General features: G+C 45.0%; 2 protein-coding genes across 4 annotated transcripts in view; one reads left to right on the top strand and one right to left on the bottom strand.

The window, feature by feature from the left end:
- Positions 1 to 6,661, top strand: LOC129704627 (musculoskeletal embryonic nuclear protein 1-like). Its single transcript, XM_055647883.1, has 3 exons — positions 1 to 132; positions 209 to 332; positions 6,313 to 6,661. The coding sequence occupies exons 1-3, from the start codon at positions 124 to 126 to the stop codon at positions 6,417 to 6,419; spliced, it is 240 nt and encodes a 79-aa protein (XP_055503858.1). The 5' UTR covers positions 1 to 123; the 3' UTR covers positions 6,420 to 6,661.
- Positions 6,644 to 23,169, bottom strand: part of rft1 (RFT1 homolog) — a 25,074-nt gene continuing 8,548 nt past the window's right edge. For all 3 annotated transcript variants that reach the window (XM_055647881.1, XM_055647880.1, XM_055647879.1), the window contains 9 exons: positions 20,863 to 20,964; positions 19,678 to 19,812; positions 18,621 to 18,699; positions 15,763 to 15,813; positions 15,019 to 15,149; positions 14,088 to 14,232; positions 11,729 to 11,834; positions 10,546 to 10,795; positions 6,644 to 7,972 (listed from right to left, as the gene is read on the bottom strand). In XM_055647881.1, coding sequence (XP_055503856.1) covers positions 7,799 to 7,972; positions 10,546 to 10,795; positions 11,729 to 11,834; positions 14,088 to 14,232; positions 15,019 to 15,149; positions 15,763 to 15,813; positions 18,621 to 18,699; positions 19,678 to 19,812; positions 20,863 to 20,964 — 1,173 coding nt within the window. In that variant the 3' untranslated portion in view covers positions 6,644 to 7,798. The remainder of the gene's footprint in view (positions 7,973 to 10,545; positions 10,796 to 11,728; positions 11,835 to 14,087; positions 14,233 to 15,018; positions 15,150 to 15,762; positions 15,814 to 18,620; positions 18,700 to 19,677; positions 19,813 to 20,862; positions 20,965 to 23,169) is intronic.

A 23,169-nucleotide genomic window follows, 5' to 3' on the forward strand; every position in this document is an offset into this window, starting at 1 on the left:
TAATAGCCGCCTGGTGACAGAGTCTGAGCTCATTCCCAGGCTCCCGAATTAGAAGGTTCCCAGCAACAAAAACTCGCTGCTATTGAGCCCCTCCTTGTATTCGCAGCGAGCTCGCTGAGAAATATGTCGCAGGTAAGACCGTTATATTTACTAGCGTTGCACTGGCTGCTTTCTGCTCGCCTTTTGTAAAATGTTTCTTGGCATTTAGGAGGCGCAAGTTGTGAAGAAGAAACGACCTCCGATGAAAGAGGAAGACATCAAAGGAGCCAGGCACAAACTGAGCGCCAAACAGCCGCTCAAATCCAAAACATACGAGGTGATGCGACAATGCGGTAAGTCTTTCAAAGCCAATCCCCTCCTCTCTGATACTTTGATACTTTGTCTCAGATCTCCGTTGATTTTTCCTTCAGCCAAACTCACTGAACACAGTTTCTGTGTAAAGTCCACCCACGACGTCCCTGTCCCGCACAACCCCGTTGTCTTTGTGTGTACCAGGCGTGATCTTAAATGTTGTCATTAAATAAACGCCGCATTTGGAAATTCTCGGGTCCCCTGAGATCTCGGCGAGAGACAAACTCCCGAAACTCACAGATTACTCGGACAAGTGGCTGAACTAAGAGAAAGGTTTACGCATCTGGATCAAAATATCCCACTCCGTTGCGGGTTATTTTACTAACAATTCCCTGGACAATGAAACAGTCGAGAATAAAACAACAAGAATGAAGGTGCGGGGGTGGGGGGGGGAGGGGGTTCGTATTCGCAGTCGTGAGGAACAGTCGCCACTTCGTCGATGACTATTTATCAGAAGTGTTTCAGTGATCCTCGAGATGGGGTGGGTGGTAAAAGAGATCTTTCTAGCGGTGGGGGGGGGGGGGGGGGGGGGGGGGGGGGGGGGGGGGGGGGGGGGGGGGGGGACGACGGGGGGGGGGGGGGGGGGGGGGGGGGGGGGCGAAAGTTTGTCAGGCTGATCCCTGGACGGCGAGTTTTTGGTTTGAGATTTACTAAATTCGACTTCCACTCTTTGGAGTTTCTTGAAAAATGAGATGGGGTCAGCTTGAAACGTACACAATTGGGTGGACCATGGGTTACAGTGCCACAGAGTGGTCACACACTCCAACCTCCATGCCCACCCTGTCGCTCGCTGCACAGACCCGCCCGTCACCCACCCGTATCGCTCCGCATTGCCTGTTTCAGTCTCATGTGGCCATGTCTGGCTTCACCACCTCCCTCACGTTCCAGATACCAACCACTTTCTATTAAAACAAAGCTGTCAACTCAGATCTCCGTTTAGCCTCCTTTCTCTCACGTTAAACCTGCCATCTTGTCGTTGATAACCCTACCGGCTGTTTTAAAGAAATAAAGACAGAAATAAGAGAGATGTCTTTGCTCAAATGGCGATGAATGGTTGTATTCTCTGCTCAATTCTTCAATATATTCAAGGTGGAGGTCGATTCATGTCTGCACGTTCTATGTATGGAGAGGTAAGTGATAACAAGTGAAGATCAGACCTGGTCACAATGAAGGATGGAGCGGGCATGAGGGCTGAATGACCCACCCCTGCTTGTATTTATTGTGGGGGCACAGTCGTACAGCACAGAAACAGGCCCTTCGGCCCATCTTGTCTATGCCACCAACATGCCTTCCTGAGCTTGTTCCATTTGTCTAATATCGTGCTAAACCTTTCCTATCTGTGTACTAGTCCAGTTGTCTTCGAAACGCTGCCATTGTACCTGCCTCAACTACCTCCTCAGGCAGCTCCTTCCACATACCGACTAATCTCTAATGAAAAGCTTCCCCTCTCACCTAAAACCTATACCCTCTAATGTTGGACACCTGCTCGAGGAAAAAGACTGTCACCAAGAAAGTATGTAAGTCTGAAAGACTTTGAAAGCTGGTAATGATGAAGAAATGTGACGAGCCCGATGCAGGCGTGTTCAAAATCGTGATATTTTTCAAAGAGCGAATACAGAGCAACCGAGAAAGCAAAGGGCGCGCAGCCCTGGATTGGCAAAGAAAACGAGCAACTCTACAAGTGTTTTACAAGTTGAAGTTATTTGGAATATGTGTGGGATTCCTCGTCCTCTCACTCCTCCTTTGCCCCTTTCTCTCTCCCTCCGATCTACACGGGTCATCTCACATGCACCCTTTTTTCAATCCCAAACCCATATCACCCAGTTTCCCCCTTCCCCATTAACCTGCCATCACCATGCACTTGTCCCACTGGTGCCTCGCCCCACCCCTCCACACACACACACACACACACACACACACACACACACACACACACACAGTGTTCCCCTCTGCCAACTCTACCACCCACATTTTGCTCCACATTTCACCTTTCTTCCTTCCCTGTCAGATTCCATTATCTGCAGTCCTTGGAGACTCGAGGGCCTGCAAAGGCTGGAATCTTGAGCAAAGAGCAAAGTGCTGGAAGAACTCAGCAGGCCAGGCAGCATCTGTGGAGGGAATGGGCAGATGACGGTTCGGGTCAGGACCCTTCTTCAGACTGAACAACAAGCCAACAGGATTACGCACTGCAAGAACCCTTGCCATTAGGAGTAGGAATACTTTGTCACATGTGACAAGGCACAGTGAGATTCTTTGCTTCATACACAACGTATACAAATAGCAGCCACCCACGGCGCTAGGACTATCCACTCCGAGAATCCTTGCCATTACCTCCCCAATGGAAAAACCAGGCCACAGAAAGGTTAGAATGTATCTGAGTTGGCCTGACACGAAACATTGTCTGCCCTTTACTCCCACAGATGCTCCTACCCTTTGATTCCATCAGTTATTTTTCATTCTATCTGCAGCCCTTTGTTGCTTCAATCGCCTCCCAGCCTCTGTCGCTCTCGCCGCTCTCCCCTCTCAATGGTTCAATGGTATTTTGTTTGTCACATATGCAACTGCACAGTTACATTATTTTTGCATGTATTACACATGCTGTTATTCAAAGTCCTAGTTCGATGTACTGGAGCAGTTCCCACAAACCCTCTCCTCCCCCGGCCATCTTTGCCACCTGGGGGCACCTCCTGCAGCCGACACTGAAACCACTGGAAGCATTAGGAATAGGAGGAGTCCAGTCTGAAGAAGGGTTTCGGCCCGAAACGTTGCCTATTTCCTTCGCTCCATAGATGCTGCTGCACCCGCTGAGTTTCTCCAGCTTTTTTGTGTAACCACTGGAAGCATTAACCCGGTTCACCGGCCCTGTTCCTCGCGTCCGACGTTTCTAGCTCCCTCGCGGCTACGTTGAACGATGAGCCTCCGGCTGTATCATCAATACACCCACATCTGCTTCATGTGTATCTCGCCCCACCCTCCCTTCACCTCACCTCACCAACTATATATCTGCTATCTCAAACCCGAAGCATCGACCTGTCTTTCCTTCAGCACTTTGTTGCTCCCGACCACGTGCCTGAATGTGGGATATGTTGCCTGGAAATGAATGTCTAATTTGTAATTGGATACATATTTGAAGGGGTTGCAATCAATGGGGGTGGGGGGGGGGGGGGGGGTGATTTGGAGCGCTCGACTGAAAGGTCATTTTGGGCTGAACCTCTTACGACGGTGTCAGGTTCATAACAAGAGGAGTCGAGTATAGAAGCAAAGATGTCCTTCTGCAGTTGTATAGGGCCTTAGTGAGACCACACATGGAGTATTGTGTGCATTTTGATCCCGTAATTTGAGGAAGGACATTCTTGCTATTGAGGGAGTGCTGCATAGGTTCACAAGGTTAATTCCCGGGATGGCGGGACTGTCATATGCTGAGAGAATGGAGCAGTTTGGCTTGTACACTCTGGAGTTTAGAATGATGAGACGCGATCTTATTGAAACAAGTCAAGTCAAGTCAAGTCAAGTCAAGTTTATTTGTCACATACACATACGAGATGTGCAGTGAAATGAAAGTGGCAATGCTCGCGGACTTTTGTGCAAAAAGACAAACAACCAAACAAACTATAAACACAATCATAACACACATATTCTTTACATAATAAATAATGGAAGGAAAAACGTTCAGTAGAGTTTGTCCCTGGTGAGATAGGCGTTTACAGTCCGAATGGCCTCTAGGAAGAAACTCCTTCTCAACCTCTCCGTTCTCACTGCATGGCAACGGAGGCGTTTGCCTGATCTTAGCAGCTGGAACAGTCGGTTGCAGGGGTGGAAGGGGTCTCTCATGATATTGTTGGCTCTGTAGTTGCACCTCCTGATGTATAGTTTCTGCAGGGGGGCGAGTGAAGTTCCCATAGTGCGTTCGGCTGAACGCACTACTCTCTGCAGAGGCTTCTTGTCCTTGGCAGAGCAATTCTCAAACCAGATGGTAATGTTCCTGGACAAGATGCTTTCCACCGCCGCTGCGAGAAGCACTGGAGGATCCTCGGAGACACTCTGAATTTACTCAAATGCCTGAGGTGGTAAAGGCGCTGCCTTGCCTTACTCACGAGTGCCAAGGCGTGTGATGCCCATGTCATATCCTCGGAGATGTGAACTCACAGATATTTAAAACAGTTCACCCTATCCACAGGATCCCCATTTATACTCAATGGAGTGTACGTCCTCGGAAGATGTGCCCTCCTAAAGTCCATGATCAGCTCCAGTTTTTTTGATGTTCAAGAGGAGGCTGTTATCCTGGCACCAGAGTGCTAGATCAGCCACCTCCTCCCAGTAGGCCTTCTCGTCATTGTCTGAGATCAGGCCCACCACCACAGTGTCATCAGCAAACTTAATTATTGAGTTGGAGCTGAACCTAGCCACACAGTCATGTGTGTACAGGGAGTACAATAGGGGGCTGAGGACGCAACCCTGGGGCGATCCTGTGCTCAGGGTGAGGGACTTCGATGTATTTCCTCCCATCTTGACTACCTGGGGCCTGGCAGTGAGAAAGTCCAGGACCCAGGCACACAGGGAGGTGTTGAGCCTCAATTCCATTAGCTTCCCGGCCAGTCTGGTGGGGACTATCGTGTTGAAGGCTGAACTGCAGTCTATGAACAGCATCCTCACGTAGCCCCCCTTCTGGCTGTCCAGATGGGAGAGAGCGGTGTGCAAGACCTGGGAGACCGCATCGTCCGTGGACCTGTTCGTACGGTATGCGAACTGCAACGGGTCTATGTTCCGAGGGAGGAAGGCGCAGATGTGTTTCTTCACCAGCCTCTCAAACTACCGAGGACAGGCTGGGGAGGCATTTTTTGGTACCGGTAGATATGATTATTAAGGGTTTGGACACGCTAGAGGCAGGAAACATGTTCTCGATGTTGTGGGAGTCCAGAACCAGGGGCCACAGTTTAAGAATGAGGGGTAAGCAATTTAGAACGGAGACGAGGAAACACTTTTGCACATAGAGAGTGGTGAGTCTGTGAAATTCTCTGCCTCGGGAGGCCGGTTCTCTGGATACTTTCAAGAGAGAGCTAGATAGGGCTCTTAAAGATAGCGGACTCAGGGGATATGGGGAGAAGGCAGGAACGGGATACTGACTGTAGATGATCAGCCATGATCACATTGAATGGCAGTGCTGGCTCGAAGGGCCGAATGGCCTACTCCTACACCTATTGTCTATCCACCGGCTGCGACCTCGGGCATTCAATCGCCATTGCAGTCGTCAACTTGCAGCCAAGCGCTCCCGCATCACACGTGACAACAGTTAAAAGAGTGTTATATTGTCATATCCCAGATAGAACAATGAATTTCTTACTTGCAGCTGCACAACAGAATATTTAAACATAGTACATTGTAAACAATAAACAACACACACATATGCAAGCACACACACACACAAAAACACATAAAGGCCAAAACACCAAGAAAAACGAGGCTTTCTGCACCCCGCGTTCGGCCACTGAAGGATAGCATGAAAGACTTGGGTAGAGTGGATGTGGAGAGGATGTTGACACTGGTGAAAGTCTAAGACAAGAGGTCATAGCCTCAGAATTAAAGGAAGTCCCTTTAAGAAGGCGACGAGCAGGGATTTATCTAGCCAATGGTGGTAAATCTGTGGAATTCTTTGCCACAGAATGCTGTGGGGGCCGTCAAGTGATATTTTTAAGGCAGAGGTAGATAGATTCTAGATTAGTACCGGTGTCAGGGGTTATAAAAAGACAGGGGAATTGGGTTAGTCAGCCACGATTGAATGGTGGATTGGTCTAATTCTGCTCCTATCACATGGCCTTACGAACTGTGAGAGGTTCATCAGACCACGAAATAGCGGCGGAGATGAGGGCGGAGTCGGGCTGGAACTGCCTCGCTACGGGCGGGGATTTGGAGACTTACTTTGGGGTTCCTGTTTTGATGAGTTTGTAACATTTGTACCAACAGAGCGGGAAGGTGCGGTGGCTCCGTCAGTTTTCAGCGCCGCAAGAACCGGACAAGAGACCGTGTTCACGAAGGAAGCCGAACAACCCGGCAGCGCGTTCGACAAATGACCGCCAAGCTGCGAGCTCTGGGCTCACATCGATTTAGCCGCGATATTACAGACAGGTTCAGCGTCAGGGATTCATTAATGGAGAAACTAAACAACACTTAGTCTTGATCCCGATCCAGTTTGTGAAGAAGTGCCATCTATTTTGTATTAAAGCCCCAATAACCCCGTTCCCAATCCACACACCCTTAGTCCGTCTTCTTAAAATACAAGTCAGAACATTTGAAATAAAGTGATTGTGAAGTAGTAATTTTAATCAATTGTCTTTTGTTTGTGGTCTCGTTCCCCTTGACCCGTGAGGGCCCCCAACTTGTTCCATTGGCCGGCATCGTCAACACACCGATGTTTGACCCTTTATACCCACATGTACAAGCTCACTTCAAACGGTGCTGGATGGAACCCACTCCCTTCAGATTTTAAAACAAGCTCACACCGACCAACCCGAGAATCCTCGCCACTCACTTTACATATTCGCTGCCCGAGCCGCTGAATTCCTCCAACTTTGTGTCCGACTCGAGCTTTTAGTTGTTTGTTGGTTTGCGTTTGTGCATATCTGTGTGTCTAAAGTGTGTGAGTATGCGTGTGTCTGAGTCTGAGAGTGTGCCATGTCTGTGAGTATATATGTGTTTCTGTGTTTTACTTTCATCAAATACAGTCCTCGGTGACAGGGTAGACAAAAATGCTGGAGAAATTCAGCGGGTGCAGCAGCATCTATGGAGCGAAGGAAATAGGCAACGTTTCGGGCCGAAACCCTTCCTCAGACTGAGACAGGGTGTCAGCTTATAAACTCGTGGATCTCGGTTCCATGAAGTGTTCCATCTCACACCCGAGAGATTGCCTCACACTGGGTACCTCCCACCTCAATAACAACTGTATTTGATGAAAGTAAAACACATGTATACTCACAGACATAGCACACTCTCAGACTCAAGACACATACACACGCATGCTCACACACTTTCGACACACAATCACACACAGATAGGCACAAACACAAACAACCAGCAACTCACCCGAGAAGAGGCCGCGCCAGACCTGGTGTTGGTGGGAAATGAGCGGGCTGGTGATCGGAGTTTCAACGGGAGAGCAATTTGGGAGCAGTGATCATGTTTTCTGATAGTAATTATAGATACGTCTGGGGAGCGTGTGATCGGACAGTATTAGGTACACACAAATACACACACAGTACAGACACACATACATGTTTGCCCAATCTACATGCTCTTACACAGGGTGAATATTTCCATGGCGGCAGTGTTTTATTCCAGTGGGTTGCAACGGGGTGGGGTCTTGTCCACACAATCCTTCATCCAATGCTGTGGTGTGACCCACAAGTCTGTTGGCATTGTTTGTCTTCTGCTCTCTCGATTCACTCGACTGCTTTCATTCCCATTTCACGATTTCAGTTTTGTCCCGAGAGAGAAAGTGAGCTCTGATGAATTGTACAAGCTTGGGCTCAGTGGAGACGATTGCCACAACCACCGCAAGTAAACAAATGGCCCCAAAAAGAACGTGAAGCGAGCGGGAAAATAAACCTTGGTCACAACACAACGCAGCCTGCGAACAAAACAGGACAACCCACCAGAAGCATGAGACATAGTGTGTCACGTGTACCTCTGAATGCATCATAGAATTGTAGACCTTTACAGTTGGAGATCATTTGGACATAGCCTACAGGATATTATTCAGACTAATGCTACTCCCCGGCGTGGCTCTGCCTTGCCTCTGTGATGAACACAGTCAACACTTGAATCACGATTGGAGATATCATTCATTGATAAAAATGTGCTCTCAACTACGCCCTAATCCTTCTCATGCTCGATAATTTCACGTCACATGTATTAAGCGCTGCTGAGGCCAATAGGGTGAACATGTAGGATTTGTGCAGTTGGCCAGTCCTTGTGTTTGGCAGAGATTGACATAAAAGATTCAAGAATGTACTCAATGGCCTTCTCTGATGGAAGGCATCACCCCTGGTGACGAGGACATTTCGGAACTGTGATTGATCAAAGTGGATGAGAAACATTTCAAGTGGAATTGAGAACTGGGAACTAGCAATGGCCACTCCAACAGTCTGTCCGTCCCTTCCCTCTGTTGTTTAATAGTATGTGTTAAATGTATGTTTTAGTGTTCTTTAGCTTGTTTTGTGTGTGTGTGTGGGGGGGTGGGGTTGGAGGTAACTTTTTTTAAATCTCGTACCTTGACGGAAATGTGATTTTTTTCCATATCATATCTCCGTCCGCCCTGCGGCCTAACATCGAGTTGGCGGCTTTTGCTGGAGACCGACTTTGGATCTCCACCGCGCCAGCCTGCGGGACTTAACATCGCGGAGCTCGCGGACTCTGGTTATAGAAACCGACTTCGGGAACTCGGCTGCGGGAACTTCGATCGCTCCCGGATGGTTCGACTGCCCCGACCGCGGGAGAATAAAGAGCAAGCAGGTTGGGCTTTATTGCCTTCCATCACAGTGAGGAATGTGGGGAATCTGCTGTGGAGGATGTTTATGGTAACTTTTATGTAGTTGTGTGTCTTGTTGCTTTTTTTTTAGTATGGACGTATGGTAATTCACAAATCACTGTACTTTAATTGTTACACGTGCCAATAAAAGACCATTTGAAACCCTTTAGATCAACTGGGTGCTGTGCCAAGGAATTTAACTCAGATAAATGTGAGTGTTGTACTTTGGGAAGTTAACCACAGCAGGACGTGTGCGGTAAATGGTAGAGCACTAGAGAATGTTGTAGAACAGAGACCCAGGGGTATAGGTATATAGTTCCTTGAAATTGGAAACATAGGTGGATAGGGTGGTGAAGAAGGCATTTGGCACTCTGGTATAACTCTTATGACTATGGCTGTTACCAAAGCTTTTGTAGATGGATGTAACTACCAGAGGTAGATTGATGAGGATGAGATCAGGGAGGTTTACCCCTATGTTGGTTCACTCGTGATTTGCCACATAGCCGTTCAGCAGCTCAAGGAACTCACTTCCTCTGCTTACATCAACCACTGGACTGCTGTCACTTGTCCACCTGTAATATTTGCTCAGCTTTTCTCTCTCTGCTGACACTGCTTGGTCTGTTGGACCTTTCACAGCTATATATGGCCGATTTGCTTTCTCACTAACCACCCTCGTAATCTAACTTCCTTCCTCTTTCTTACTTCTGACAGTGGCTTTCCTTCTGAAACATTAACTTGGTTTTTCTTTCCACGTATATTGCCTAATTTTGCTGTCTGCTTTTAGCTTTTTCTGTTTTCATTTCAAATTTCTAGTTCATAGTTGGAGGATTTGAAAGGGTCCCTGCTAGACTACATCCTGTGCCTTGGCTTCTTCTGAGGGTTGTGCATCAGCAAAGGGAGTAATATACTGCAATCAGACTTGGTGCCCAGAGCCAAGGCCACATAGTCTGACCAGTCTTGTGTCTTTCACTTCAAATGTCCCAACTGGTGACTTGTTCAGTCATTCAGAAGCTATTCCAGTGTTCACATCATTAGATCATGTGAGAGAATAGAATTAGGCTATTCGGCCTATCAAGTCTACTCCACCATTCAGTCATGGCTGATCTTTCTCTCCCTCCTAACCCCATTCTCCTGCCTTCTCCCCATAGCTTCTGACACATGTATTAATCAATAATCTATCTATCTCTGCCTTAAGTATATCCACTGACTTTGCCTCCATAGCCCTCTGTGGCAAAGAAATCCACAGATTCACCACCCTCTGACTAAAGAAATTCCTCCTCATCTCCATCCTAAAATAAAGTCCTTTAATTCTGAGGCTATGACCACCACTCCTAGACTCTCCCACTAGTGGAAACCACATGGGATGGGTCTGTAGTCATACAAACCAAGTCAGGGTACCTGACTTCCTCTTCTGAAGAATAATATAAATCAGATAAAGTTTTACAATAATCTGATCGTTTCTGTGATCATTATGACAACATTGGCCAGAATGCGGAGGTGGATTCTGACTGCTTGTACAGAGCCCACCTCCCTGAACCCACCCAAGCAATCTAAAACCTTCCTTCCCACATCTGTCATACTGAAGAAGCCCATGTGTCTGCTTCATAACAGCTCATATCGTGACACTGGCCCTGGTATGACATTTGTGTCTGAGCAATTCCACCTGTACTTACCTGAGAGATAACAGTCACTACTCCACTAGTGAGGTAGACCAGGAGTAAAGGTGTGGCCAGCTGGAGGCCTCTGAGGGGCTGGTGTTCAGTGGACCGGAAGTAACGACGGATGTACCAGAGACTGTGAGTAATTCGTAATCCCATGTTCAAACAGTTTGCTAAAATGAAGCCAATGGCTCCTTGCCACCAAGTTAAGCAATACGAAAGGCCAAGGAATGACAGAGACAGAGCCAGCATCACAAAGTTATACCTTGAATTAAACAGCCAAATATTAGTCAACTTCAAAGTACAAAAACATCTGCATTTATTATAGAAACCTTTATTCCCATGTATGACATGCTTGCCTCCATTGACCAAGGCATTGAGTACAAGAGTTCTGGAGTATCATGTCACAGCTGCACAAAATGCTGGTTAGGCTGCACTTGGAGTGTAATGTGTAGTTCTGTTCACTGCCCTGCAGAGTAGAAGGGATTAGGCTGGATAGGGCGCAGAACAGATCCACAAGGATCCTGTCTAGATTGGAGGGTTTAAGTTATCAGATGAGATTGGATAGGCTGGGCCCGTTTTTCCCTGTAGTGAAGGAGTGTGAGGCGATATGAAAGAGGTTTATAAAATAGTGTGAGGCATGGATAGGGTAGATTAAACAAAGCAGATGTACTCTAGTTTCCAAATTTCAATGTTAATAAAAATGCACGTGCCTGTTGTAATGCAGGAGCTGTTTACCACATTTAATAAACAAACTGGAGAGAAAAATCAATGATTCACAAATGGATTCCAGGAATAGAGTGAGTGTTCAATCAAATTGAAACAGTCTGAAATGGAACCAGTTTACCCGCAATGCTCAGGAGCCACAGCACTCCCCCACATTAGAACGTGAAGAAGAGTAGATTAGTGATGATAAAGTGAAGCGGTTAGCCTCGTCAGCCCAAATGGAAAGCAGTAGCCAGAGCCACATTGGGTGGTCTATTTAATGCAGGCTATAAGTGAACCTTTGTTGCAGAAACTTGTGAAGCCAAGTGATGAGCGACTGGATTTGTTAGATTTGGCCAGAATGCCAAGTGGATCAAGTTTCGTTCTGATTTTCATCAGAAGTACACGGGGGTGTTCTTGCTTGCTTTGCCGCAATATGCCTGCAAGTTTATTAATTTTAAGGACCAATTTAATATGAACTTTTATCACTCACCTGCTAACCTCCTGGTTGCTCATTGCAGCAAATGTGAAACATTCAGTCACTCCGTTAACAGCCAACAGCAACACATAGACACAATAACAACGCAAGAGACCAGGGCCTAGAGAAACAGAAAACTGTTACAACCATGGGTTTCCCTCAATTACTGCCCCAAAACATACCCTCTTGCCTGGGGTGCAGAACACCTTCTGATGCTTCATGTCAACACTAGGCAAAACATGACAGCTATAAGTGATCTCGTTCTGAGCCCAGGGCATGAATGGCTCCTGCTTTCACTTCAATGATGGTCGGATAACATTATCCTTGTTAAAGTTAGCAACAGGTTTCATTAGCATTAGCAACAGGTTTCGATCTCAAAGCCTTGTTTCACAATAAACAAGGTGCTTTAAAAGTGATGATCATAGAAAAGTACAGTACAAGAACAGACCATTCGACGCACAATGTCTGTGCCAAACATGATGCCAAGAACAACTTCTCTTCGCCTGCACATATCCCTCCATTCCTTGCATACCCATGTGCCTTCATAAAAGCCTCTTAAATGCTACTATCTTACCTGCCTCAACCACCACCTTTGGCCACGCATTCCAGGCACTCACCATCCTCTGTGCCTGAAAAAACTTGCACCGTACATCTCCTTTAAACTTGCCCCCACTCACCATAAAGTTATGCCCTCTAGAATTTGATTTTTCCATATTGTGAAAAAGGTACTGACTGTCTACCCTATCTTTGCCTCTTATAATTTTAATTGTATGACTGACGTGGCCAATGAAATTCCTCATATGTTGCAAAACATACTTGGCGAATAAAGTGCGATTCTGATTCTGATTCTTAGGGTGTCAAAGGAACCAGGGCATAGGCAGAAACATTTGTGGGATGGTCCTGCAGTTTTGTGTGTTGGCGGTTGAAGCCAAGGCCACCAATGATGCAGAAATTACATTCATGTAATGGGAGGCTATGCTCAAGACTAAACCTACAAACAGAAACATTAACAGGACCACAGCACCAAGGGAGAACAAGGAATGTAATTTTATTCTATTTCAAAAGAAAATTCATAAAATATGGATTCACTATATAATATACAATATAAATTATCTATCTATATATTACTAAAATTCTCATCTTGTTTGTTTCTATGTCTGTCTGTCTGTGTGGGCTGTGCTCCCGGAACGACACCAAAACGGTACACGAAAGCGCTACAATTTTTGGCCCACCTTACTCACCATTGTCCTGGTGTGTGGTGTATCAAGTTTCGTTCAGATTGATGGTATATTTTACAAGTTATTCACATTTTAAACTTTACAAAATCCAGTTTGAGAAAAATCACTTGAACCTGCACTGGCAGTTAGCAGGGTATGATGTCACAATGGGATCTCATTTCCATAAACTGCCCGTCCATACCACAATGACATCACAATGAGACCTCATTTACATTTTTTAAAATCAGTTTTCAAAAACACAGCAGCTTCCACCTAACAATGATGTCAATGGGGGTAAGAAGGGGAGAGGGGTTATGGAGGGAGGGAGTGACTGAGGGTAGGGGAAAGGAGAGGGAGGGAGAGGTGAGGGAAGGAGGGGGGAGGGGAGGAGAGGGGAAAGAAGAGGGAGGGTGAAGAGGAGGGTGAGGGAGTGTTGGGGGATAACGGGAAATGAGCCGCCCCTGCGCAGTTGCGGGCTATGAGTAAGTGGTGGAATATTGCGTTTGAACGGGCTGCATTGGGGGAACGGGTGAGTGGTGGAAACGGGTTGTGTTTGGGGAACGGGTGAGTGGTGGAATATTGCGTTGGGGGAACGGGCTGCGTTGGGGGAACGGGTGAGTGGTGGAAACGGGTTGTGTTTGGGGAACGGGTGAGTGGTGGAATATTGCGGTGGGGGAACGGGGCCCAATGGGTCCCACTTGGTCTAGTATATAATAACACCGCCTCTATCAGTTCCCTATCCTCGCACCCCCTTCTATTTCCATCTTCTCCTCAGTCTTCAGAGAGTGTTCAGTCTCCACAGTTCATCAGGTGGGATAAGCATCACAAATGTGCATCCTTCATTAGCGGCAGATCAAATACCACCAACAATGTGATCTCCATGACAGAGATCATCACTGTATTGTGGGGTTATCTTCATCTGAAGGATTGTAGCAGTTCAATAAGGGGGCTAACACAACACGGGCAATTTGAGTTGGACACAAATGCTGGTCTTGTCAATATTACATCCTGTCTATTAGTAAAACTGATCAGCATTGTTATCTTATAATACCAATGAACTGTCATTTTTAAACAAATGAAAGGCCATAGAAACTCTCCTGGTGAAGCTGCACAAATTGTACCTCTCGGGTAAATATGTGCAGCCTAGAGAATGATACCTGGTCCCGAGCTGAGCCATGATCCACCATAGATGTCCAGCGCCAGCTGAGAATAGGAATAGCCAAAGACAGAGATGGTCATTCCGATCAGGAACACCATCTTCAGAAGCATCTTCAGAACGAGTGCTGCCAGACCAACGTCCTCCTGTCAACACAATAACAGCAATTCATTCATTTTGACAGGAAACCCAACTTCTCTCTGCTTTATTCTCCTAAAGTGTAGAGCCTAAAAATAAGATTGCCTCTCCTGTTTGGGGCCTAACCAGTGATCTGCCTATGTAAAGGATCAACACGCTGAAACATTCAGCAAAGTGGGAGCATCTGCGAAGAGAGAAGTTAAAATTTTAGGATGAAGGCATGTAGTACTCCAGTTAAGGCCTCGCAACAGTTTTATAAAATCCTAGCATAATTTCCCTGCTTTTGAATGTAATGCCCCAATTAATGAAGCACATTATCCATATCCTTTTTAACCACGTTATCTACTTGCACTGCCACTTAAGGATCTCTGGATTTGTACTCCCAGCCAGCTGCAACATTGTGGTCACAGTTTCCATTATTTCACTTCCGTCAGTAACCAGGATACATCTCAATTGGAGCTGGTGACATGTTACACTAAACTTTTACAGATGGTCTTAACTATTGACTTTGCAAGTACTAGATCAGCCCATAAAACTAATAAATTAAAAAAAAGATCCATGCTGACATTTATTAACCTAAACTTTTCCAAACAGCAATTAATTGGACCCAGCCTGTCATCTCTGTAATCCTCCCACCTCTTTATTTTTGTCCCTAGGTTCTCAGTCTCCCTTCCTACAATAGTGGCAGCATTCTCTACAGTGAGGTCAGTGTTGGGTCCTGGAACAACACAGTGACTCAAGACAGGATTTGCTACAGCCAAATCTACTTTACAACTACTGAAGCAATACGTTACCTCCCTCTGGTGCCTGGGATCCTTTCCTCGCTCAAGAACGTTGCCAAAGAAAATGTAGAAACTTTCCTCAATGGGAAGGAAGAGGAATCGAGCCACCAGTGAGCCCAGGTTATTCACAATGTCATAGATACCTGCACAAAAAAATTTCGGAGTGTCATCGTCTACATTTGTATAGAACCCTCCTGAAGTCAGATTCAACCATTGGAACGATCTGTATGAAGGAGCAACATGAAGTGGAGGGGGATCGGAATGGGAAGGGGGTTATGATGGTTTGAGGAGGTTATCACATTTACCAGCCTCCTCCCTCCAATTTACTTTAAACCCAGTCAATTCCTCTTCTCCCCTCTTCCATCAGGCAGAAAATACAAAAGCTAGCAAGTACATAGCACCAGCTTCAGAAACAGCTTTTCCTCGCTGTTCTCAGTGGATGGACTTCTGACAAGCTCCATCCTACCTCACTTCAGAACTTGCATTTTTGTTCAGTAACTGTAACCGTATATTCTGCGATCTTTGTACTACCTGTTGTAAATGTTTGGCTTGATTGTACACACGTATAGTATGATGGACTGGATAGCACACAAATAATGCTGTTCACTGTACCTGGTACAATAATAAATCAACACCGAGGCTCAAGTGAAGCAGAGGTGCATTGTCATCAACAATGCCCAGGTATCAGCTCATCTTTAAAACACATATAAAATTGAACTCAACAAACAGAACATCTCAGGAAAACAAAAGACATACCTTGTTCTCCAAAATTGAGTACATTAAGAAATGTCATGACATATCGTTCACCTGAAATAAAACCAGAACATTAGTTAGTATACATGTAGCTTAAATTGGATCATCTTCTGCTCTTCCAATAAATCTATTGCCCCACAATCAACCATCTAAGCTCCTACGATCAACCATCTTACGGAGGTGCTTTGTGCATTTGGAGATGTCAGGGACAACAGATAACCAAGAAGGGAATCTCAACTAACACAAGGCAATATCTCTATTATTAGAGATTAAGACATATAAAGACCTCCTTTCAGGACCTGGACAATGTGCTGAGGCTAACATTTATCATCTAACCATCTACCAGGTGAGCTGCCGGCTTGAACCACCACATTCTGTTGGTGAGGGAGTTACACCCAGCGATGATGGAATAGTGATATATCTCTAAATCAAAATGATGTGTGCTGTTTCCATACAACTGCAGTTCTTGAGCTTCTTGATGGTAAATCAAGAGCAATGTAGATGACAATGCTAGAGAAGGGGGTAAAACTCGACCTCCACTTGGAAAATAGGTCAGGCTGATTCTGGTAGGTAGGCAGGTACATGGATGGGAAGGTTTTAGACAGATATCGGCCAAATAAAGGACAAATCGGACTAACAGTTTAGTTTAGTTTAGAGAAACAGCATGGAAACCCTTCAGCCTATAGAATCCGCGCCAACCAATGATCACCCATACACCAGTTCTAACCTACACGCTAGGGACAATTTACAGAAACCAATTAACCTACAAACCTATGTAGGAAGGAACTGCAGATGCTGGTTTACACCGAAGATAGACACAAAATGCTGGAGAAATGCAGCAGGTCAGGCAGTATCTCTGGAGAAAAGGAATAGGTAACGTTTCGGGTTAAGACTTACTCCAGCATTTTGGGTCAAACATACAAACTTGCATGTTTTTGGAATGTGGAAGGAAACTGGAGCACCCGGGGAAAATCCACACAGTCACAACGAGAACATACAAACTCCCCACAGACAGCACCCATAGTCTCTGATGCTGTGAGGCAGCAACTGTACTGCTGCACCATTATGCCACCTCTAACTTAGATGGGGCATCTTGGTCAGCACGGACAAGCTAGGCCAAAGGGAATGTTTCTGTACTTTATGACTCTTTGACCGTAATGCTATAATACTGTAACACTATGTTTTGCATTCTAGTATTTTTCTATTAGCATTACCTGTTGTACTTGCGTATGACTGATTGTACTCATAATCTGGCAATATACCCCCCCCGCCCGCCCCTGCCCCCCACCTGTATCCACCTAACACTTGGCAGGCTTTGCTCCGCCCTCAAATCTTTTCCTACTCTCCCCCCTCCTCCAATCACTCTGAAGAAGGGTCCTGTCCCGAAATGTCACCTATCCATGTTCACCAGAGATGCTGCCTGACCCGCTGAGTTACTTCAGCACTTTGTGGTTTTCTGTGTACTCATGTGTGGTACAATTTGACTGGATAGCATGCAAATCGAAGTATTTTTGACTGTAACCTGATACACATGACAATAAACCAATACTATACCACGTACTGGCAATGTTGCTGCAAGCAAGATTTTCATTGTCCCTGCACTTCACCATATTTATGTGCGAATGACAATAAACTCAACTTGATTTGATTTAATTTGACATTATTTAGTCTGAGTAGATTTGTTCTCCATATTTTGTGACATACCTGGGCAATTTGCCACAATGTCGGGTAGATGGCACTGTTGTAACAACAATGGAACAGCTAGACTGGATGTTGGATTGCACTTCTTCAGTACTTGACCTAAGATATCATCTATTTTTGTAGCTCAGTCATAGCTATTTTAATGTCATGTGGAGTGAATCGAAATGGCTGGAGACTCTTGAGCAGAAAACAGATTGCTAGAGAAACTCATTGGCCAGTCAGCACCTGTGGAGGGAAATGGACAGATGATGTTTCAGGTTGAGTCTCTTTTCTGTGATGGTGGGGATCACAGAGTAAGATGAGATTGATCATTTGGTTGTGAACATCTCAGTCTAATCTCTAACATGCACAATTCTGTGGAAGGGGGATATTTTGGGAGCTGCCTCCTCCTCCCATTGGATGTGGCAGTCTAGATGAATGGTCTCAACCCGAAACATCATCTGTCCATTTCCCTCCACAAACACAGCCTGACCCACTGACTTCTTCCAAATGCCATCTGTTCTGAGTCTATCTCATTCAGCATTTTGTAGTGCACTGCACACAATGGTGAGTGTCGTCGCTGTGAAGATCCACAGCCTCATTATAGAGAAGACCATTGTGTCCACTTTCCTTAATTCTACTTTCCTCTTCTCTCCTCATTATCCTTGATTGCCTTACTAACTAAACAGTGAACTATCTTAGCTTCAAATATTCAAGCATTCAGCCTCCACACCTTTCTGTGGCAAGGAATTCAAAAGGCTCAGAGCTCTCTGGCATTGGAAACTCCTTCTCTTCTCAGTCTTAAATAGGAGAAAGTATGCTCTCTGATCCCTAACTTCCACACGAGCAAAAAAATCTTCCCATCATCCACCAATCGAGCCCTCTAACAATTCTAAATGTTATCAGATTCAGAAACAACTTCTTCCCTCATAACTATTGAATGATTTCACATAAGCTAAGGAAGTGGCCCCGATCCCCAATCTACTTTGTTGCTGCCCCCTGCACTTCCCATTATCTGCACCTCCCCCTTTACTGTGTAGTTTATTTAGTTTAGAGATACAGTGCTGCAAATTATGTTCAACCTTTCTGCCTTTTTCTTGTTCCCTGTAACTACATTCCCCCAACCTGAGTTTCCAAGAAGAATTGAAAGCCATTTCCATCCTGCCCCAACCTATATGTACCTTCTGTCAGGATCTGCTTGAGCATAGATTGTTTGTAAAAAGTCCATGTCAGTTTGGCCAGTTGTAGATCAATGACATGCTGAAAATAAAAGGAAAGTTGCCAATGGCTGCAATAGTTTTATATAGAAATTTCAAAATAGCACACAAACAAACCATATTATTTCTAACTAAGCTTGGACTATTTCATATTGTTTGTTGTTGTTCAACACACACGAGGTCCATACTGCAGCTTCACTTGGATGCTTCCTCATTATTTTTACACCTGATGCTTTTCCTTCCGCACTCCTCACTAAGTGAGGAAAAATACACTGCGATAGCTTCCCTAGCTGAGTTTGGTCTTAAAATCAGGATCAGCCATTCAGGATGGAGTTGAGAATAAATGTTTGGAGATGTGTGGGGGCTCAGTTGCAGAGTATATTCAAAGCAGAATGGTAAGCTTCATTTTAATTATTGAGGAAATAAAGGGATATAGAGATAGTGCAAGATAGTAGTACTGTGGTAAAAGACAAGTCATAACCTTATTGAATGTCTATTCCCACTTCCTCCTCTTTTGTTTTGTGTGGTGCCCATGTGATGTGAATGTGGAACACATCCAGTCTCGACTCATGAAGAATAGAAGTGTGCTGGACAAATTAAATGACTTACATTCAAATCAGAACTCAACCATTTCTAAATGTTAAGTGGCATGATGATACAAGAATGGTGCTTATCAATGGTGCTTACTTTAAACCTTCCACATAACAAGTGGAAATGCCCAAGACTAGGAAGACTAGAAGAGGGCCTTCAATGCACAATACCCAAAACAGACAATAACATGGCACAGTGGTAACATGGTAACAGGAATAGGTAATGGCTTAACAAGAGTGGGAGTAAGGTAGGAGGGTGGCATTAGAAGCAGTAAGTAGAATCAGTAGATGGCTTAACAAGGGTGGGAGTAAGGTAGGAGGGTGGCATTAGAAGCAGTAAGTAGAATCAGTAGAAGCACAAGACAGTAGTGCAAGAATGCACTCAAACTCTGACACAGAAGTGTCAGTGGTGAGGAGGACCACACACTTACCTGGCGAGGCAGAGGTTTGGGCAGTAAGTCAGTCAATGAAGTGAGGGGGAAAGATTTCCTCTGTGCTTCCCTTGAGCCGATAAATTTCATAAAATACAGCAGATAGCACGCAAGGAGAGTGAACGAGTGCAGGATCTGGTAGAGAGAACGAGTTAGCTTGTGGCTGTTGTATGCAAGACCAAAAGAACAAACAGTTCCAACAATTACATCCCCTACCCTCAGTTAAAGTTCACCTTTCTTCCAATAGATTCAGCAAACCATACCCTTCTCTCCTCAACATCATATTCCTGCTGCAAAATTTGACAATGCTACCCCAGTAAGATCATAAGAAAAGCAGTTATGGCCAAAGCCAAAACAAGCAGCAGATATCAGACTGAGAAACTCAGTCACAGGAAGCCCCACTGAAATCAGTCTCCTTAAACCAGGAAACCTTGGAACAATAATAAATGCCCACATGCAAAGAATAATCAAATAAAATGAACACAAATCAACATAAATCACCCTGGCTTCATAAAAACCTGCAGGATTCAAAATGTCCGGAGCCATGTGAGACACGTTGAAACAACTTTAAGGCAACATTTAATGGGAAAATATAGACAGCTACCCACATTAACTGCTGACATTCCCCCAAAGTTGTTGTTTTCTGGAATGTACTGCGACATCGGATTCTACCTAGAAGGGAATGAAAACTTGTTCCACTTCCTTGTTATTTATGGGGGGCACCTGCTTGAACATTCAGGGATGAGGTGAGAGCTTTTGGCACGCTGGCATTCATCAGTCAAGGAAGTTGGGACATTATGTTCCAGTTGTACAAGACATTGATGAGGCGTATTGTGTTCAGTTTTGGACACCCTGCCCTAAGAAAGATGCCAATAAGCTGGATAGAGTGCAAGAAGATTTACACGGATATTGTTTGAGCTATAGGGAGAATTTGGGCAGGTTAACATTTTAGGAATGCATGATCTTATAGAACCTGAGGGCAATAGTTTGGGTGAATGCACAATATCTTTCCCATGTTGGAGAATGAAGATATAGAGGGAATAGGTTTAAAGTGAGGAGAAGAGATTTAATAAGAACCCAAGGGGCAATGTTTTCCACACAGAGTGGTGGGCATGTGGAATATATCAGTGAATCATAGCCCTGCAATTCTAGCTTATCAAAATGTACAAGAATGTTGTCAATCACCTGAGCCAGAGAAAATACGTAGAGACCCCAGTGTGGTACCAGAGTGATGCACACCACCGTCAGTACACATTTCACAGCAATGGCCAGACTTTCAGCAATCACCTGAAAACAAAGCATAGTTGACACAGCACAGGGAACAGCAAACCATGCCGAATTACACTCTATCGGGCCAAGTACTGAGAGGGGGACTAATGGGATAGAAGGGAGAAGAACAGTAAAATTAATTTGAATTGTTGTTTAATGCTCAGCATAGACACAGTGAACCAAAGGCCTTGTTTCTGTTCCAGATGATTCAGTGGCTACACCTGATAAAAGTCAAAGACCTATACAACAAGGACACAAACATTTCAACCCAACTTGTCCATGCTGGCCAATGTGTATATCTGAGCATGTCCCATTTGTCTGTTTGACTTGTATCCCTCTAAATCTTTTCTATCTAAGAACCTGTCCAAATGTATTTTAAAAGTTGTAATTGAAGCTGCGTCCACAGCTTCCTCTGGCAGCTCATTCCATATACCCCAATATTCTCTGCATGAAAAATATGTCTCTCAGGTTCCTATTAAAACTTTCCCCTCTTTCCTCCATGCGCTCCTGTTTTAGACTCTCTCACCCTGGGAAACAAAAACTAAACATACACTTTATTTATCTATATCCCTCATGATTTCATATGCCTCTGCACGGTCACCTCCTATGCTCCAGGGACAAAAGTTCCGTCTGTCCAGCCTCTCTTTATAACTCAAGCCCTCCGGTCCTGGTAACATCTTTGTGAATCCATTCTGCACCCTCTCCAGCTGAATGACTTGCTTCCAGTAGCTATGGAAGACTGTGCTCAATTCTGTCTCACCAATGACTTGTACAGTTGCAGTGTGATATCCCCACTCTTGTTCTGATCATTAAAGGCAATCATTGCCAAACACCTTTTTTCACCACCTTGTTGGCCCAAGTTTCCACTTCCAGTGAACTGTGTAATTGTGCCCCAAGCCTCCCTGTTCTACAACACTCTCCCTGTTCCATAACACACTCCAAGGCCTAATATTTACAGTGCAAGGCCTGCCCTGGTTTGAATTTACCATAATGCAACACTTTACATTTTCTTTTAAGTTAAATTCCATCTGCCTTTCCTTAGCCCACTTCATCTAGATTCTGCTGCAATCTTAAATGACCTTCTTCACTACCCACTATACTGCCAATTTAGTGTCATCCACAAATTTCCTTTATCATATTTAGGACACTGTAAATACAATCTAAATACAATCCTCCACTATGACTCCTTCCAAGCTAATTTTATATCCATTTGGCTGGCTCACCCTGTATTCCATGTGATCTCACATACCAGACTTGCCTACCATGCAGGACCTCGTCACTGGCTTGGCTAAAGTCCATTTACACAATGTTTACTGCCCTACCCTCGATAATTCTCTTTGTCACCTCTTCAAAAATCTCAGTGAAATATGTGGGACGGGATTTCCCCAAGCACAAACGATGCCGACTATCCCAGATCAGTCCTTGCCTATCCAAATGCTCGTGGATCCTGTCCCTCAAAACCTTGTATCCAGTACCTGGTACCGGATCAAATCCAATACCTTTCCCGCCACTGATGTTCAGCTGACTGGTCTGTAGTTCCTTAGTTTGCCCTTCTTAAATAAAGCTAAATTAGCTGCCCTCCAGTCTTCTGGCACCTCGCCCATGGTTAACGATGATGCCAGCCCCCCTACAATTTCTTTGCAGGCTGTGATCAAGACACTGCAATACATTTAATCAGTCCCACATATTTATCCACCCAATATGCTGCCAGCACCTCCTCTGTAATGTGTATATATTGTAATGCATTACTCCTCATTTCATTCAATTCCCTAGCTTCCATTACCTTCACCGCAGTAATAAAGGCAAGAAATATTAATACCTCGCCCGAATCCTGTTGCTCCATCACATTGATCCTTTAAGGGGACCCATTCTCTCCCTAGTTCTCCTTTTCCTCTTTGTATACTCTTTATATTCTCTTTATTCAAAATTAGCCTTGCCCCAATTAGGATTTTAACTTGTGAACCAATCCTATTTTCTTCTGTAACTATTTAAAAAAGTAGCCATAAAGGTAAGATATTGTTAGTTTTGGAACAAAAAGGGAGTCAGGCTAAAGCAGAGCGGCGTTTGTGCGAGCAGACTGTGTTGGAATTCCAGGTGCAGTATCGGAGTAGTAAGTGCTGAGACTTTGGCTGTGAAGCTTCACTAAGGAGGTTGAGCAGAGGAGTAGGTAGTAACAAGTACAGTCTTTCTACAGTCCTCGGAGTGCTTAAAGGTGAGTCGCTG

This window comes from Leucoraja erinacea, chromosome 16 (assembly GCF_028641065.1).
Source record: "Leucoraja erinacea ecotype New England chromosome 16, Leri_hhj_1, whole genome shotgun sequence".
NCBI classification, from domain to species: Eukaryota; Metazoa; Chordata; class Chondrichthyes; order Rajiformes; family Rajidae; genus Leucoraja; species Leucoraja erinaceus.

Coding starts and splice junctions, on each gene's coding strand:
- LOC129704627 (XM_055647883.1), top strand. Junction 333..6,312: donor CGAGGTGATGCGACAATGCG/GTAAGTCTTTCA, acceptor TTGTACCAACAG/AGCGGGAAGGTGCGGTGGCT.